This window comes from Cygnus atratus, chromosome 1, assembly GCF_013377495.2.
Source record: "Cygnus atratus isolate AKBS03 ecotype Queensland, Australia chromosome 1, CAtr_DNAZoo_HiC_assembly, whole genome shotgun sequence".
Classification (NCBI taxonomy): Eukaryota; Metazoa; Chordata; class Aves; order Anseriformes; family Anatidae; genus Cygnus; species Cygnus atratus.
In genome coordinates this window covers 92,518,393-92,533,227 of record NC_066362.1, presented here as the reverse complement: position 1 = coordinate 92,533,227, position 14,835 = coordinate 92,518,393, and the positions used below count along the sequence as shown (strand labels likewise).

Below are 14,835 nucleotides of genomic sequence, written 5' to 3'. Positions count from 1 at the left end.
TTGATTGTTTTGGCTTTAAAGCCACCATTAAAACTGTCTAAATTAAACCGCTTGTGCTTCTGTACCATGGGGGAAGAGCTAGTTCATTGTAATAGAGATTTCATTTCCTCTCTGTTGTGTCAGTGCAGTGAAACAATTCATTTCAGCAGGCTTAATGGTATGGTATTGACTGAAGTTGTTTTTACAATTTTTAATAGCACTTAATCTTTAAGCAGGTGTAATAAATGAGTTGTTATATAAAGGAGTAATGTCTGTGTTGAACATGATGCAGTACACCTTTTCACAGAGCACTAGGGGGAAAAAATAAATGCTTCCCCCCCCCTTCCCCATCATCTAATTGCAAAGAGAAGAGCTTGCTTATAGAAAAGTTATATAATAGCTAGCTCTGGACTCAAACAAACTATTCCTTGTTCCTGTATCCTAACCTGATTCTTTTATACTCAAATACATAAAAATCTTCAGAATTTTCAGATAAAGGGTCAAATTCATCCCAAGGAGTTTTTTTGCTGCTGTTCAAAAACTGATCAGTTGTAACAGTTGCTATTTACTAGGTCTTTTTAAATTGCCATAATGTACAGAATGACAGATTGCAAGACACCTTGTGGTTTCAGTCATTGTCTTCTGCACAGCCTGAGACTGTGGTCTGGTACAAAGTGGACTCCAGACAACCTTAAGTGCACATGACTTCCATGCCAGATGTCATCTGGAGTGGGCTGGAGGGCAGAACTCAGCCTCCCAAGTTTCTCAAAATTGCTGGGAATTACTGTTTCAGAAAAGGACTGTTTAATCTAACTCCAAATATATAACCACTTGCTGTTTTCCAGTCCGTTGCAGTGCTTCGGTTTATGGATGTAATACTGAATGACTTGCTAGGGAAGTTTGGAATACTGTTTTTGTTGCATGGTAGACTACATTTACTGTGTTAATTCTTGTTTTTCTTCAGTGAATTTGTAGATTCAAATATATCTTTTTTTTTTTTTTTTAATTTTTAATTTTTTTTTCAGAATAAAGCAATTCTGACCCCTTATGTTCTAATATTTTCCTGTGACTGGGGTCTAAAAATTGATTTGATCAGAAGGTGCAACACTAGACTAATTGCTGGAGTACTTATGTTTGTTGAAAAGCATCTTCTTATGTCTTTTCCTGTCTTTCTTATTTTTGTGCAGCTGAACGAGATATCAGTGTTTTCTGTGGAGTGCAGACCATTACTATGAAGATAAATTTTTGCACAGTTCTTTTCTCTGGTTATTCTGAAACAGATCTGGCTCTGAATGGGAAACATGGGAATGCTCACTGCAGGGGGTTCATCAACAACAACACCTTTCCAGCAGTGGTCATTTTCATCATCAATCTGAGTACTTTGGAATCCTGTGGAAACACTTTAGTGGTAAGATGAGATCAAAGTGAAATGGTAGCATGGATGTTTATGCATAGGATCAAGCGAATGCCCTGACAGCATTGTATATTTTACAGATAATGTTTACGTTGTCTTTCCTAGTTAGCAATATAATGTGTACATTATATTTTCTTCACAAGAAAACAAAGTCAATAATTTATTTTGATTTCTAATTAGGAAATGTGGTGGGACAAGCTTGCCCTGTGACTACATAGGACACTTTTTTATTGCAGTAATTTTTTCAGTGGAAAAGGGGATTTTTGCAAGCCATTCTTAAAACCTTTGAGCGCGTCTTGTTTTGCTGAAACTTTTCAAATACCTACTTGTGAAATGAAAGAAAAATATTTTTAAGAGTTGGTTGATCAGGTGAGAGTTATAGACTGGGTACTTCTGCACTCTCATAGGAGAGGACTTGCTGAATGATACTATATGCTCTGTGATAAGGCAGGGATTTCAGGCTGAAAGTCACAGGGGGAATATTCCAGCCAGAGGACCCAACCCCAAGAGAGGAAGCTAACAGTAGGCATCTTTGCAAATAGTGCTCTCCGTGTAAAATCACAGCTATATTTAGAACTGCCTGGCAACAAACTGAAGTTTTCAAGCAAAAATTTGAAAGAATGTTTGACAAAAACAAAAAACAAAACAAAAAAAACCAAACATATACAGAACATAAAATATTACCTATGTGCTCAATTCATGAGAAAAAAAAGACAATGTAGGACTGATGTTCAGACTTACACATTCAGCTTCAATCTTTGATTACTGTATCAAACTATTTATGAATGACTTATAAAAATGTATTCTTTCTCAAGGCTCATCTGGTGTCTGGAATTCATACTCATGCTTAGTTACCTGTCAGTTTTCATAACAACCCTGCTGCTTTCAGTTACTAATAATTTTTTCAAATTGTGCTGAATTGTTCAATATGCTCTCTGACCTGTTTGCCAGAGGCTGAGTTTTATTTTGAACTGTTTGTTATTTGAACAAAAACAGTTCAGTGAGATCAAGATTCTTTCCCCAGTCTCTCTGAAAAGCTACCATGACTTGCAGTAGGGGAGCTTGACAGGAAGGAACCTCTTGCTATTCCTGTGGAGTTGGTCATAACCTCCTGGAGCTTGCTGTTTGATTACAACTGTAAGAGCTTGCTGTCTGATCAGTCCAAATAAATGCAGATTGGGGCTCCAATAAGGCTGCACAGGATACAGAGATCAAGCAGTAGCTGCTAAAAATTTGACAAGAATTTCCCCTCACCTGGTCTAAGTTTTTGTATGCTGTGCCAAGAAGAGGATGAAGGAGCAGGTAGTGTTATGTTCTTACTGTGGAGTAGTACGAAGGGAAAGTAGCATTTTGGGCAGAACTCAGATAAAATACAGGTCTGCAGTATGGGAGACAAATTTTTTTATTTGGGGGGGATGGGGTGGGGAGAAAGCCAAACAGCAGTAGCTGGTTACCCCTGTGCTCTAGGCTGTGTTTCTTAGGCAAGGGACAAATCCTAGGAAATCTGATATTCAGTGTTTTCCTTCAATTTGTGTAATGACTAGCCACATACCGTTGGCAAAGTGCACAGTTGTGTATCTTCCACCAGACTTCCCTGTAGCTAAACAATCAATATACCTGCTGCATATCCTGTGCTACTACAAAATGCTGCAGCTCATGTGCACCTCAGGGTGACTCTTCTAAGTGATGAAATGGCTTTTAAAGAAATTGCATGCTATAAAACTGTGGAAAGTGTTTGTTTTGTTGATATAGTGCAGAAGCTAATACAATGCTACAGATGAAGTCCAGTGCCATGTTTATCTGGCTTTATTGTGTTTGTGCCTAATGAGAAAGTAATTTGGGACGTATTTATTTGCTGTTCTCACAAACTATTCCTTCATTCAGATTAGATGGAGTGGGGCAGGTTGCTACCAGGAGGAAAGGGTCTGCTTTCTGGAGAGCTATTTCTTTTACTGGCTCAGCAGTTTGTGAGCCTGAGCAATGCACCAGAACACAGTCCAGGGACTGAATTAGGGTTGTATTGGCATCCTCAAATGAGGCATTATCTGATTTTACATTAAATATCTAACTTGCATTTCTGGCAGTTTTTCTTTCTGCTTAGTTTATCTTTTAGAGATGTATAATGTAGGCAAAAACACAGATGCAAAGTTCAGCTGCTTGATTTGTATCTGCTTATAAAGTAAATTGGCTTTGTCAAAAATAAACATTGAGTGACTAGGTATTGTTTCTTTAAATAAAATTGTTTATGTATCTACTTCATAGTTGCATACAGAAGCTTATTTTATGCTATTTAACTGTAATAGAAAAGTTCCTTCAGCTTTTCCCAGTAAGTCATGTGAATTCATTGGGAATGTGCAGAGAAACAGTTCGTACCTGGATTCATCAGTTTTATTCAAATGTTGCTTGAACCCATGTTTTAGGATCAGTGGTATCCCCTGTGAACTGTATGTGCTTGATCTCGGGGAGGTGAGAAACAGAACACAGGCAACATGGTGTTAATAAATCAAATTCATGTTTGAAAGACCTTCCTGAAGATATTTCTGGGTAAATGATGGTCTAAGACATCAATATTCTTAGGCATATCTCTTGTTCCATGCTCAACTTTCTGGTAATATTTCTTTTCTATCTCCCTCAATAGGTGTCCTCAGCTCGAGGTATCAATGCTTATGGGAATACCTCAGTGATACAGATAGGTAATGTTTCGGGCTATATAGATACACCAGACCCACCAACGATTATCAGCTATTTACCTGGGCTTCTGTATAAATTTAGCTGTAGCTATCCACTGGAATACCTGGTTAACAATACCCAGCTTGCTTCGTAAGTGCGCTTTTCATTCCTATGTGTTTCATTCCCATGTCTGCATAAGCCCATATGCATGCTATAGCAGTACTGTCAACAATAGTGATACTTAACTTTGTAAAACAGTGAAGGGAAAGAAGAGGTGGTGCAAAGGAGAAAACCTTCAGTAGCATAACTCTGTAAGATAACATAGTTTAATGAAGACCTGCTTTTGTCTTAGTTGATGCAAAAGTTGCCTTAAAATTGTGGTTTTCTGATGACAAAATGGTAGCAACAAACATGAAAATTCTTCATGAAATTGTTTGTAAGTTTGTGAATACAGAGAAAATATTTCAATGAGTAGACCCTATATATCATGAAAAGCGGGTTCCTTTTTGTCACTTGGCCTCTCAGCTAATTATTTTTCTGATTCATGTTTTCAACAGTATCTATTATTTTCCATATAGTTAAGGTTCTGTCAGTGTTTCCACTATAAATTTCTATTTTTGAAGTTTATAACACAAACGTGTAAATTAACTCCTTGTGATATAGCTTATTGAGATTTTTAATGATATAAAAAAAAAAAAGAACACAAGTGTGGAAAGACAAACTGTATTCTTTGATCTTCACAATGATTTCTGGTTCTGTTGTAGGTCATCAGCTGCTATTTCTGTAAGAGAGAACAATGGTACATTTATCAGTACTTTGAATTTGTTGCTTTACAATGTGAGTATAAAACACAGTAACACGACCTAGACTAAATCTGTCTCTGTTCTGTGGGTGCAAGCTGGATTAGCACAGCAAAATGTAGACTTCCCTTCATTTGGCGTTATTACTCTCCCATTTCTCCCATGAAGGACCAAGGGCAGCTTTCATCTACATTCCCTTGTCCTTTTTGTTTTCACGTACCTCTTGTCTTGTATTTATATGGCTGGTTTTTGAAGACACACACGGTCTTTATTCTGTATTTATACAGTCCCTCAGTTTGCAGCTCTGGCTTTTAGGTTCTACTGCAATGCAAATAATCAGTTGTAGTAATAATAATCATACTCCAGAGTGCATACTTGTTTGCATTTATTATGTTTATGTGCATATTTCTAATATCCATGTACATCTGTGTATATATGTGCATAGATGCATTGTACTGATACAGATGTTCTGTAGAATTCTGTAAAAAAAAAAAATAAATCTAGATCTATTCCTTTAGAAATAAACTGTAGCATTTTTTGCTGGAGTATTTTTATGTTCAAACCTCGTAAGTGTTTTGATCACCTAATTGTTGTGAGGCATGTGGGATTTGTTCCAAACCTAAAGCCCACAGTACTTGTTATCTTAGTGTATGAACTTTCAAGATTTTAAGGCTAAATAATTTTAACAGCTTTCAACTAACACTTCTATCATACCTTTTAGATAATTTAACTTGGATATGCATTATTGTATAAGCTTTTGCTATGTAAATATGGAAGGTGACAGTAAAATGTGAAAAATGTGTGGACCTCTACTTAAAAAAAACATTAGTCCCTGAAATGATTTTTTTGCGTTGATTAAAAATTTTGTTCATACATTTTAAATACCTGATTTAAATATCATTTTTTCAATCTATCAAGCAACATTTTTGTAAATTATGATTCTGATTTTTTGCATTATTATTCATGCCATCATGACGCTGAGTTATAATTCATGCAACTGATTTAAAAGTCAATGCTTTAAACTTTGAACATAATGAGCTATAAATATTGTAACAGGACATTTTCCAAAGGCATTCTTTAAAAAATCATGTTTGTTTGACAGAACAGAGCTCTGAATAACAACCTGTAATCTGTTAAAATGAAGATTATACTTCTCTCATTTTTAAATAATCCTGTGACCAAAAGGATGGGGATGGGAAAAGTTGCCAAACTTCTCTAAATAAAGGAGTTGACCACCACTTGTTTGTTGCTGCCTTTCAGGACCTAATTCTGCAATCACTCAGCTAAAAATGCTATTAATGCTTGTACTGAGAGTGCCTTTGTTTCTCAGTTACCTACTGGAAAGATGGACTTTCATCCTCCAAAACTGATGGAATGAGGAACTTAGTGTAGAAAATTTTTTATTAGCTTGCAAAATTTGACAGAGCTAGGTAACAGAGAAATGTATAATTGAATTTAAAGAAGGCAAACATACCTGTTTAACATCCTAAAGGATCTTACAATGCGAGATATTTATGCTGTTTTAAGAAATGATCTCATTTGAATGGATCTGCTAAGACTTGCTCTGTGCATGTCAGGGAGCTGGTCTGTGTGTGCATGCGTGGCTCCCAAGTCCTCCAGTAATGAAGTGAGTACACATTTGGCAAACTGTGATTTTCGGCATCATTCCCTTGGAAAAATCACTTGATTTATGTACTTAATCTTTCTCATTACTGTCAGCTGCTGCTCTTGCCCGCCACAATGAACCTGGTATTATTGTGGCACTGTCAAAATTTCACTAAACAAAATTTTTCTTATGCATCGAGTGCTTTGACCTCTCACAAGAGGTCTCAGTATGCTGAATCCCTGTGCTTTCTGGATTAGCAACTTATTTGACATAGATGACATTACCTGTAAGTGCATTTTGATACGCTAAATTAACATCTGTCACTCTGTATTTGTTTCATGGCATCTGTGGGTCATTGCTCAAGTGATGTTAATGATTCAGCCTGTGAACAGAGAAACTAGCAAAACAGCTATATCTATGTAGTTATATATGGGAAAATCTTTTTTTTTTTTGTTACATACAAATTTATTGAAACAGAATTTTGAAATACTAGAATTTAAATGAAAATATTTGTTACTTTAAACCTTCAACAAAACAAATTCCATGAAAATTACATTTTGGATATTGGAATATGTCTAAAGCTTGAGATGAATAATGCCTGGAGGGATTGCTATCTCCACTAAATTAAATAATTGTAAGAACCTTTCCTGGGCAAGACTGCACTGTGACAACCTAGTTAATCTCTTCTTTAAAGAAAACTACAGCAGTCACTGTTTGCTTGTAGGCACTGGGAGACATTAAGGTGTTAACTTGAAACCTTGTTCATAAATAATAACTTTTCTTTGATTACTGATCTAGCCACTTCATAAAATGATAAATAGATTTCCCCAAACAGTTGCATAGGGTAAGACAAGTCAAGTGTTGTTGATCTTTACAGACAAACTTGTAGGCAAATGCTGTGGAACTGCTTTCTATCTCCTCCCAGAAGGAGGACTAAGTAAATAGTTGTCCTACATGAGTCAGAAATTAGATGTGAGTTCAGTTTGTGAATGCAGATGGGTACACCTGAGTTGTCACAGTGGGATTTCTTGTACATTGAGGCAATGTTTGTTTTTCAGGACTCAACCTACAGCCAGCAGCTCCTTATCCCAAGTACAGGTTTACCTTTGAAAACAAAAATATATGCAGCTGTGAGAGCAACCAACCTTGATGGCAGGTACCATAATGGATGTTATTTCTTGTCCTGTTGGCTATTCAGCTCTTGGGTTTCTAAATTATTCTGATTTAGAAGCATCAGTCTTCTTTTATTTTATTTTATTTTTTTTGTGGGTTAGAAGGATGTTTAATGTTTGAGCTCATTGCCCTCAGCTGGAGGTTATCAAGTCCTTGATGTTGAGTGCATATCTTGCTGCTGTTATCATAATGAAAGTTCTTTCCAAATTATGCTTTACACTCTATATTGTTGTTCTTTAAGAAAGGGTCGAATGAGGAATAAATGAGAAACTCCTGGGCTTTTAAAAATGGGAAGGTTTTGGCTTCTAGTTATATATGGCCATCACTTCTGAGAAGAGGTATGCGACATATGGATTGGCATGTTTTTTGTCTCGCATGAAACCATATGATTTGAGTTATAAAGTTCTACTGCTGTGGTGTGTGTTGTTTAGTTCTTTAAGTTGGGAAGAAACAAGTGGTATAGTTGGAACCTAGTACTTCAGCTTTTAAACACAGTAACTCAGCTTCAGTGTAACAGCCTGCATTACTAGTTTGTACACTTGCCTGTACTGTCCTTTCATCTTATCCCCCGTGTTCTCCACCCCTTCTCTTATGTTGCCAGTTCACTTCATCATCTATCACTTTGCCTCCTGTACAGGTGGAATGTCTTGATGGACTACTGTTACACCACACCATCTGGTAATCCTGGTGATGATCTTCGGTATGATCTTTTTCTCAGGTACATCCTATGCAAACCCAGTATTTGTGGTTACTTCTTTTAAAAAACATGGTTATAAATCTCCCTGTTAGTGGTGTTCTAAAACTGCCTGAAAACTAAGCAAAGTTAGCAGAGAGGCCTGAGGGCTGGATTTATAACATGTCAAGTCTTGTCTTGTTTATGAGCATAAACATAGAATCAAGCTCAAAGTCATGAGAATTATGGTGGAGAAGCATACATTCAAAATGGCTGTGCTAGAGATCAGAAACACCAAAACTGAATGGTTAAACTGGACTTTATCTTAATAAAGATAACCTTGTGGTCAATGACAATGATATAAAACGTCAAAGACTGTAGTTCAGGAAAGGAGTTAAGCAAATGATTAAAGATTACTAGATGCTCCTGCTAGTCCCAGTAATAATACTTACTGGAATTGGAACTCTGTAAAACATAATTAGTATCTTGGCAGTATCTCTCATTAAGTCTCATCGGTGATGGTTGCTTGGAGAGAGTCTGTCTTCATCTGGAGTTACCTGTCTATGCTGGTTAGCACACATGATTACTTCTTGTTTCAGCCCTCAATTTTTTGGGGCCACTGGAGTTAAATGGTATTTTGGATATAGCTGTGATGTTGCAAATCATAGTGTTTCTGTAGCAATGAGCACAGGACTGTGCAGCCTAGTAGGGAGATTGCGGCTGCACATTTTGGACATCGTGGCATCGTGGTCTTTTCAAGGACCTAAAGCACTGAATTGCTGCCTAAGTTATCTTATTCTTAACTAAGAGCTTTAAAAAGCTAGCCATACATCTGCTCATCCTATTTTTTTATATTTTTTTAACAAAATCTAGTTGCGACAAAGACCCACAGACAACTATAATTGAAAATGGCAAGAGCCAGATGGGAAGGTTTTCTTTTGAGGTATTCCGCTTTGTTAAGCACAAGAACCAGAAGATGTCTACAGTCTTCCTTCACTGCGTGACAAAGCTGTGCAGAGCAGATGACTGTCCCTTTCTTGTGCCAGTAAGTTTCAATGGATAGAAGTTGCTGCTAGTTATCTGGATATAAGTTAGTCAAACCGGAGTCATTCTGCATCCAAATGTAATGGATATTTGGATGACATAATGAAGATGACTTGTAGAGTCAAAATTAAGGATGTTCTTTGTGTGTCTGAAGGAATATAAACCAACTGATGAATAAGGTAACGAATGTTGTCACCTAAAGGTAGAATAATACTAGACCTGCAAAGCACAGGTTGTTGAACACGCAAGAAGTGATCTTTTTGCCTTTTGGTCCTTAACTCATTATTAGAAGTAATGACTCTAAGACAGCTTCAGAGCTGATAATCTTAATGTAGTGTCTAAGAAACAAAGTACTCATAATCACAGTGGATGGAATATAAATATCTTAGAATAGAATAAATAGAAAATTTAAAGTTATAGTAAGCACACTTATCCTGACAAGGAAAATTTGAAAGTGTTTCTGATGGGGGTGGGGGAATTATTACTTCCTCTTTTGTTTATCTCCACCTCCCTTATAGTTTGGAAACTACTGTTTTGCTGAAGTTAATGAAGATGTGTAAATTCAAAAATTATTTCATTTTGGGAGCATAAAGAACAAGAAGTATGTCTGGGAAACTGAAACACTTGAATATGCATATGAACGCAATATTCTTTGAAGTCTTCAAAATGCAGTGTAGTTTCCTGCTGAATGCCTTTCCACTTAAAATTGTAAAGTGCTATCAGTTCAGTATACTTCTTTCATTTTGTGCTTTATGTTATACTTAATTGTGTTTAAATAATTTGTTGTTTCTATGGATGTGCATGTTCTGAGGGTTTTGAAGTTCTTTTGTATGAAGTTGAAATTGAAGAAATGCTCTTATTCTTGTGTACACAACGTTAAGGTAGATAAGTTAGAGATTTAAATTAAAGGTGGATTCCAGATGGTAGTGCTGAGGATTGTTTTCATGTGTCATCGCTATTTAGGGCTTCATGGAAAAGTATGAAATTTAACTTAAGAAGCTCCCTGGAATAGGGACTGTAGCGTATTGTCTATCCCTATTCAAGCAAAATACATTTGTTGGGAAAAGTGACTGTAAACAAAGCTTTGGGAAATTAACTACTGAAAATTTAATATGAAATGGATCTTGTACACAACAGCAATGTAGTTCTGTAAATGAAGTGAGGCAAAATGCAATGGGAAGCTAGGCATTTACAAGATATACTTCTAGGGAATATTGCAGCAGTTTTTATTGCAGAATAGTTTAATGCATACTAAGAAATAAAATCGAAGTTGTAGTATTGCTTATAAAAGAGCTTTCATTAAAAAAGGAAGCACAGAAGGGCAATAATTCCATTCCACTCTGAAACGGTGATTGTTTTGATTAACTGTTCAGATTTGCAGTAACAGAGAAAGAAGAGACACTGGTAGGAGAACAACTTGGAGTCCTCAGAGCACCTCTGGCAATGCTGTAATCACTGCTGGCCCCATCATTACAAGGAGTGGTAGGAACAAGCAAATTTTTTCTGTGTACTGCAAGAATCTCAAACACCTGGGGAAATGTTTTTACAGTTAACTAAAAACTTCCAATGACTTAGAGAAAGGGTGGTTTCTCCATGAGTTTGGGTATTTTTTACTCAACTATTGAAGTCTTTGTTAGAAATTTTGAACTAATATTTCTGCTCAGCTCACATGATTCCTCTTGACCCCATGAAAATCTCTGTGAGATACTGTTATGCATGTACACCCATTTGAAAAGCCCAAACTCAGCAGGTTGACTTTTTTCAGATTTCGCTGAATATAATGGAATTTACAGTACTGTGTTCACAATCACAATTTAATTTGGACAGCTAACAAATATTCACTGTCACTTTCTATTCACCATTTCTTCCAGTTTCACACGTGTTTCTATTTGTGTTGAGTAATGTTAATACATGCTATACTTAGCCTTCAGCTATAGGAAGGAAATAGGACAAATATATCACACCTCGTAGGGGACTAAAATCTACTCTTTTAGATCCAGAGTTAAACTTCATGGATTTCCATTTTAATTGCCAAAAGTAAAGAAAACAAAAAGCAACCCAAAACACACACAAAAAAGCCCACAATCTGTAGTCTCTGAAAATTATTTGACTGCTGTTGATAACTTAATAAATTAAAAGTATTTAAGAAATTCTGTTTTGCAGATTTCAGCAGTCTTAGATTTAGGAACCTGAGAACAGGACTGAATCCTGTCTAGGAAAAATAATTGAAACACTTGAGAATAAAATCCTTTTTTACACACAAAGTGGTTCTGCCCACATGTACAAGGGCCAATTGATCCTCCAGGACTGGGAACCATCTACCAAGAGACGTCTTAAAACAAATACTCTCAGTTATAAGCAATGTTTTTGCAATCAAAGTCACTATTTTTTTTTCTCCATTATACATGGTCTCAATTGAACACCCTTGCTGTCATCTGATTAGTCAACAAAAATTGAAAAGAACTAACTTCAAATTTGCATGCGTGAATACTTATTGAAAATAAATGACAGATTTGCTTAAACATCTATGCTAGAGAAATGCTGCCTTGACCAAGGAATGGGAACTATATAGAACTTGCTATGTGAGCAGCCCCTGTTAAGTGATATACTTTGATTCAAATGCTGTGAATATTGTTTTTATTTTTTTATTTTTTGAATAATAAAAGTACTTCATAAAACAGTGATTCAGTTCTGAACTCTGCCACCAATTTCCTGAGTGCTGTTGGTCAAGTCAATCTGACTTGAGCTTCAGTTTTCCTTCTGGAGCAGAAAGAGGCAATTAATATTTCCTTTCCCTGTCCCTTACCCTTGTGGAAATAAGTGTATTAATGATGTGACATTCATGAATACGGTAGTGAAAGAAAAGGAGGAAGGTCATGAGAAAACAACTCAGTTGGACAAAAGTGACTTTGTGGATAAAGAGTGCCATAGGTGGCAGTACTGGCTTACTCTGACATGAAGCTATGCAAAGGTGCTTATAGTATTTTCAAGACAGACACTGGTCCAGCTTTAGTACAGGTGTGTTTGTACAGCGCCCATAAAACCTGCTGCACCTTGCTGACCGTAGTACGTATGTCTGTATTATATCACGTGGCTGCAGTTGCACAGATGTGCAACCCCTCACTTTCCTCATCTGATTTGGATTGGTGCTGCATCTGTCCTGGGGCTGGTCCTGTGTGTCAGTGTCTGCATAGGCAGGCACCTCAAGTAGTTAGCCAGGTCTTCCCATCACTCTAGTCACAGTTATTCTGGTAACAGCACTTTTTATGTAGTTACCCTAGTATGAACTGAATAGCACTACTGCAAAAGAATAACGTCCCTTTTTCTGTGTATTTCTGAACTCATATTTTTGACATTGTATCCTTTTCAGAGAAGCTTCATTCTTGTTTGTTAATCTGAAAAGTCATTGTAGAAGGAATACACAGAAGGAAATATTTTGGTCTCCGTGTCTAGAGACAAAGCAGGTATCTACTTGTGAAGGTGAAATTTCACAGATTTTGATGGTTGTCTCACTTAAACATAGAAGATGGCTGCTTAGCGTAAACATATATAAGAGCTGTGCTTACGAGTTGCCCCAGAAAAGCACAAACAATGACAAGAAATGTAGTTTTGAGATGGACAATGGTAAGTAACTTCAGAAAGATAAAATGAGCACAAAATACAAATGTTTCCTTGAATATGATGTCACTATGTAACTGTTAAGAGCAAAGTGTGCATTGGGTAAGGGCATTTTTTGGTAATCATTTAAGGTCACTGTTTTTTCCTTGGAAAAAGTCAGGTTAAACCTTTTTTCATATACAGATACTCTTGTAAAATGGTTATTGTTGAAGGGACTTGTGTATAATATCATGGTTATCTTTGTATTTGTATTAAAAGGAGCAGAATAGAAATGCAAATCTTTTTAAATAAGGGGGCCCTGCACTAAGGTGGTTTTTATTTTTATTTTATGCCACAGAATACTAAGTAACTTCATATTGGTGCACTCACCTTAAAAATGAAGGAACGTCATGCAATTCATGTTGTCATCCTGATTTTACCAGAGATACTAGGAGCAGCTAGTCAGTATTGCAAATACAGTTGATGTGCTTTGAAAATGAAGCTAGGACTTCTGTGTGCAAGGTGGGGAGGAGGGGTGTGTGGTCACCAGGTGCTTGTAAAAATGTAATGCTTCCTATTTTTGTTTTATACAGATGAGACACCAACCAACAATTCACAGCTTGGTAAGTTAATCAAAATTCCAAGAAACACCAAAGAGATGGTTTGAGTGAACCATTTTGATTCGGCTCTATGCACTGAGCTAGATTTTTTTTTGTGTGTGTGTCATTTAAGTAAGTAAATACTGACATACCATAAAGAAAGCAAGCAATTGTTAAATCTAGAATGCTCAGTTTAATTTGTATACCCAGCCCCACCAACACAGTAACTTCTAATTCTGTGTTGGCTTTGAAATGAAAATCTGCTTCTGTGACATACAAGGGTGAAGAAACATTACAACTGCCAGAAGCAAAATTAAACTTAAGCAGTAAAATCTGCTCATGCCATCTGGGAGTTGTGCAGCAAAATTGTTGTTATGGTGCAGTCCAGTTCAGTTCACAGCTCAAAGTCAGAGGAGTCCTGCTTCAGCTCTTGTTCTGAAATATGCTGCAGGGGAGATCTGGTCTTTAAGTTTTACAGTGATTCTCTTTTGGGCACTTGGAAGACTTGTTTCAGCTTGTATGTTATTCTGCTGGTAATGAGGAGTAGCTAATGACTAGGAAAGGTTGTTCAAGCTTGGGTACCCAGGTGGTCCATTGGGCCATCCTGCTTCTTACTTGCCCATAACAGGACCCAGTGGCACAATCAACCTACTGTCTCCTCTGAACTTTAGTAGCTATTTGTTCCCTTCTTTTCTCAACTTAGACCCTTTAGAAGCAGCTACCTTTCCTTTCTGGCATGGAAACAAGTTTTCCCTAAAATGAATTACTTACTGGTTTGTTCCTACCTATGGGTGTCATTAAAATAATAAAGGCAATTTCTCCATTTGCTGCACACAGCTTGGTATTGTAATGGCTGCTACCTTTCCTTCCCATCCAAAGAAAACAGTAGCCTTCTTACCATTCCACAGCACCAGCCTTCCTGTACCTGTTTTCCCAGAGGGGGGCACAGAGGTAGTGAGGTAGGATTACTAATGTAGTAGAGAGAATGATGGGTAAGGTCGGAAAGCATCACAGGATTGAGAAGGGGATGGCCACCTGACAAACAGAGAGCTGACTTTTTCTGCTTTAAGGAGGGAGGGATTGGTGATGTGCAGGCTGCTTCTGGGAAGAGCAGTGTGGCTCCTCACCTAGAAGCTGCCCTGTAATTTCACTGGACTGTCCAGCACTGGTAGTGCAAAAAACGAGCTCTTATTAGGCAAACACTGATTGGTGCTTTGGATAGTACCTACTGCTCAAATGTTTTGTCCTCTGCTGTAAAAGATGGTACAGGCTGGATATGT

The 14,835-nt window shown here is 37.0% G+C and overlaps 1 protein-coding gene across 5 annotated transcripts in view; it reads left to right on the top strand.

Moving 5' to 3' along the window:
• ZPLD1 (zona pellucida like domain containing 1) overlaps positions 1-14,835 on the top strand; it is a 108,966-nt gene that overhangs the window by 91,686 nt on the left and 2,445 nt on the right. For all 5 annotated transcript variants that reach the window (XM_035540618.2, XM_035540615.2, XM_035540619.2 and 2 more), the window contains 8 exons: positions 1,167-1,387; positions 4,032-4,213; positions 4,828-4,900; positions 7,528-7,625; positions 8,280-8,360; positions 9,189-9,360; positions 10,733-10,841; positions 13,550-13,579. In XM_035540618.2, the coding sequence (XP_035396511.1) occupies positions 1,167-1,387; positions 4,032-4,213; positions 4,828-4,900; positions 7,528-7,625; positions 8,280-8,360; positions 9,189-9,360; positions 10,733-10,841; positions 13,550-13,579 (966 nt within the window). The remainder of the gene's footprint in view (positions 1-1,166; positions 1,388-4,031; positions 4,214-4,827; positions 4,901-7,527; positions 7,626-8,279; positions 8,361-9,188; positions 9,361-10,732; positions 10,842-13,549; positions 13,580-14,835) is intronic.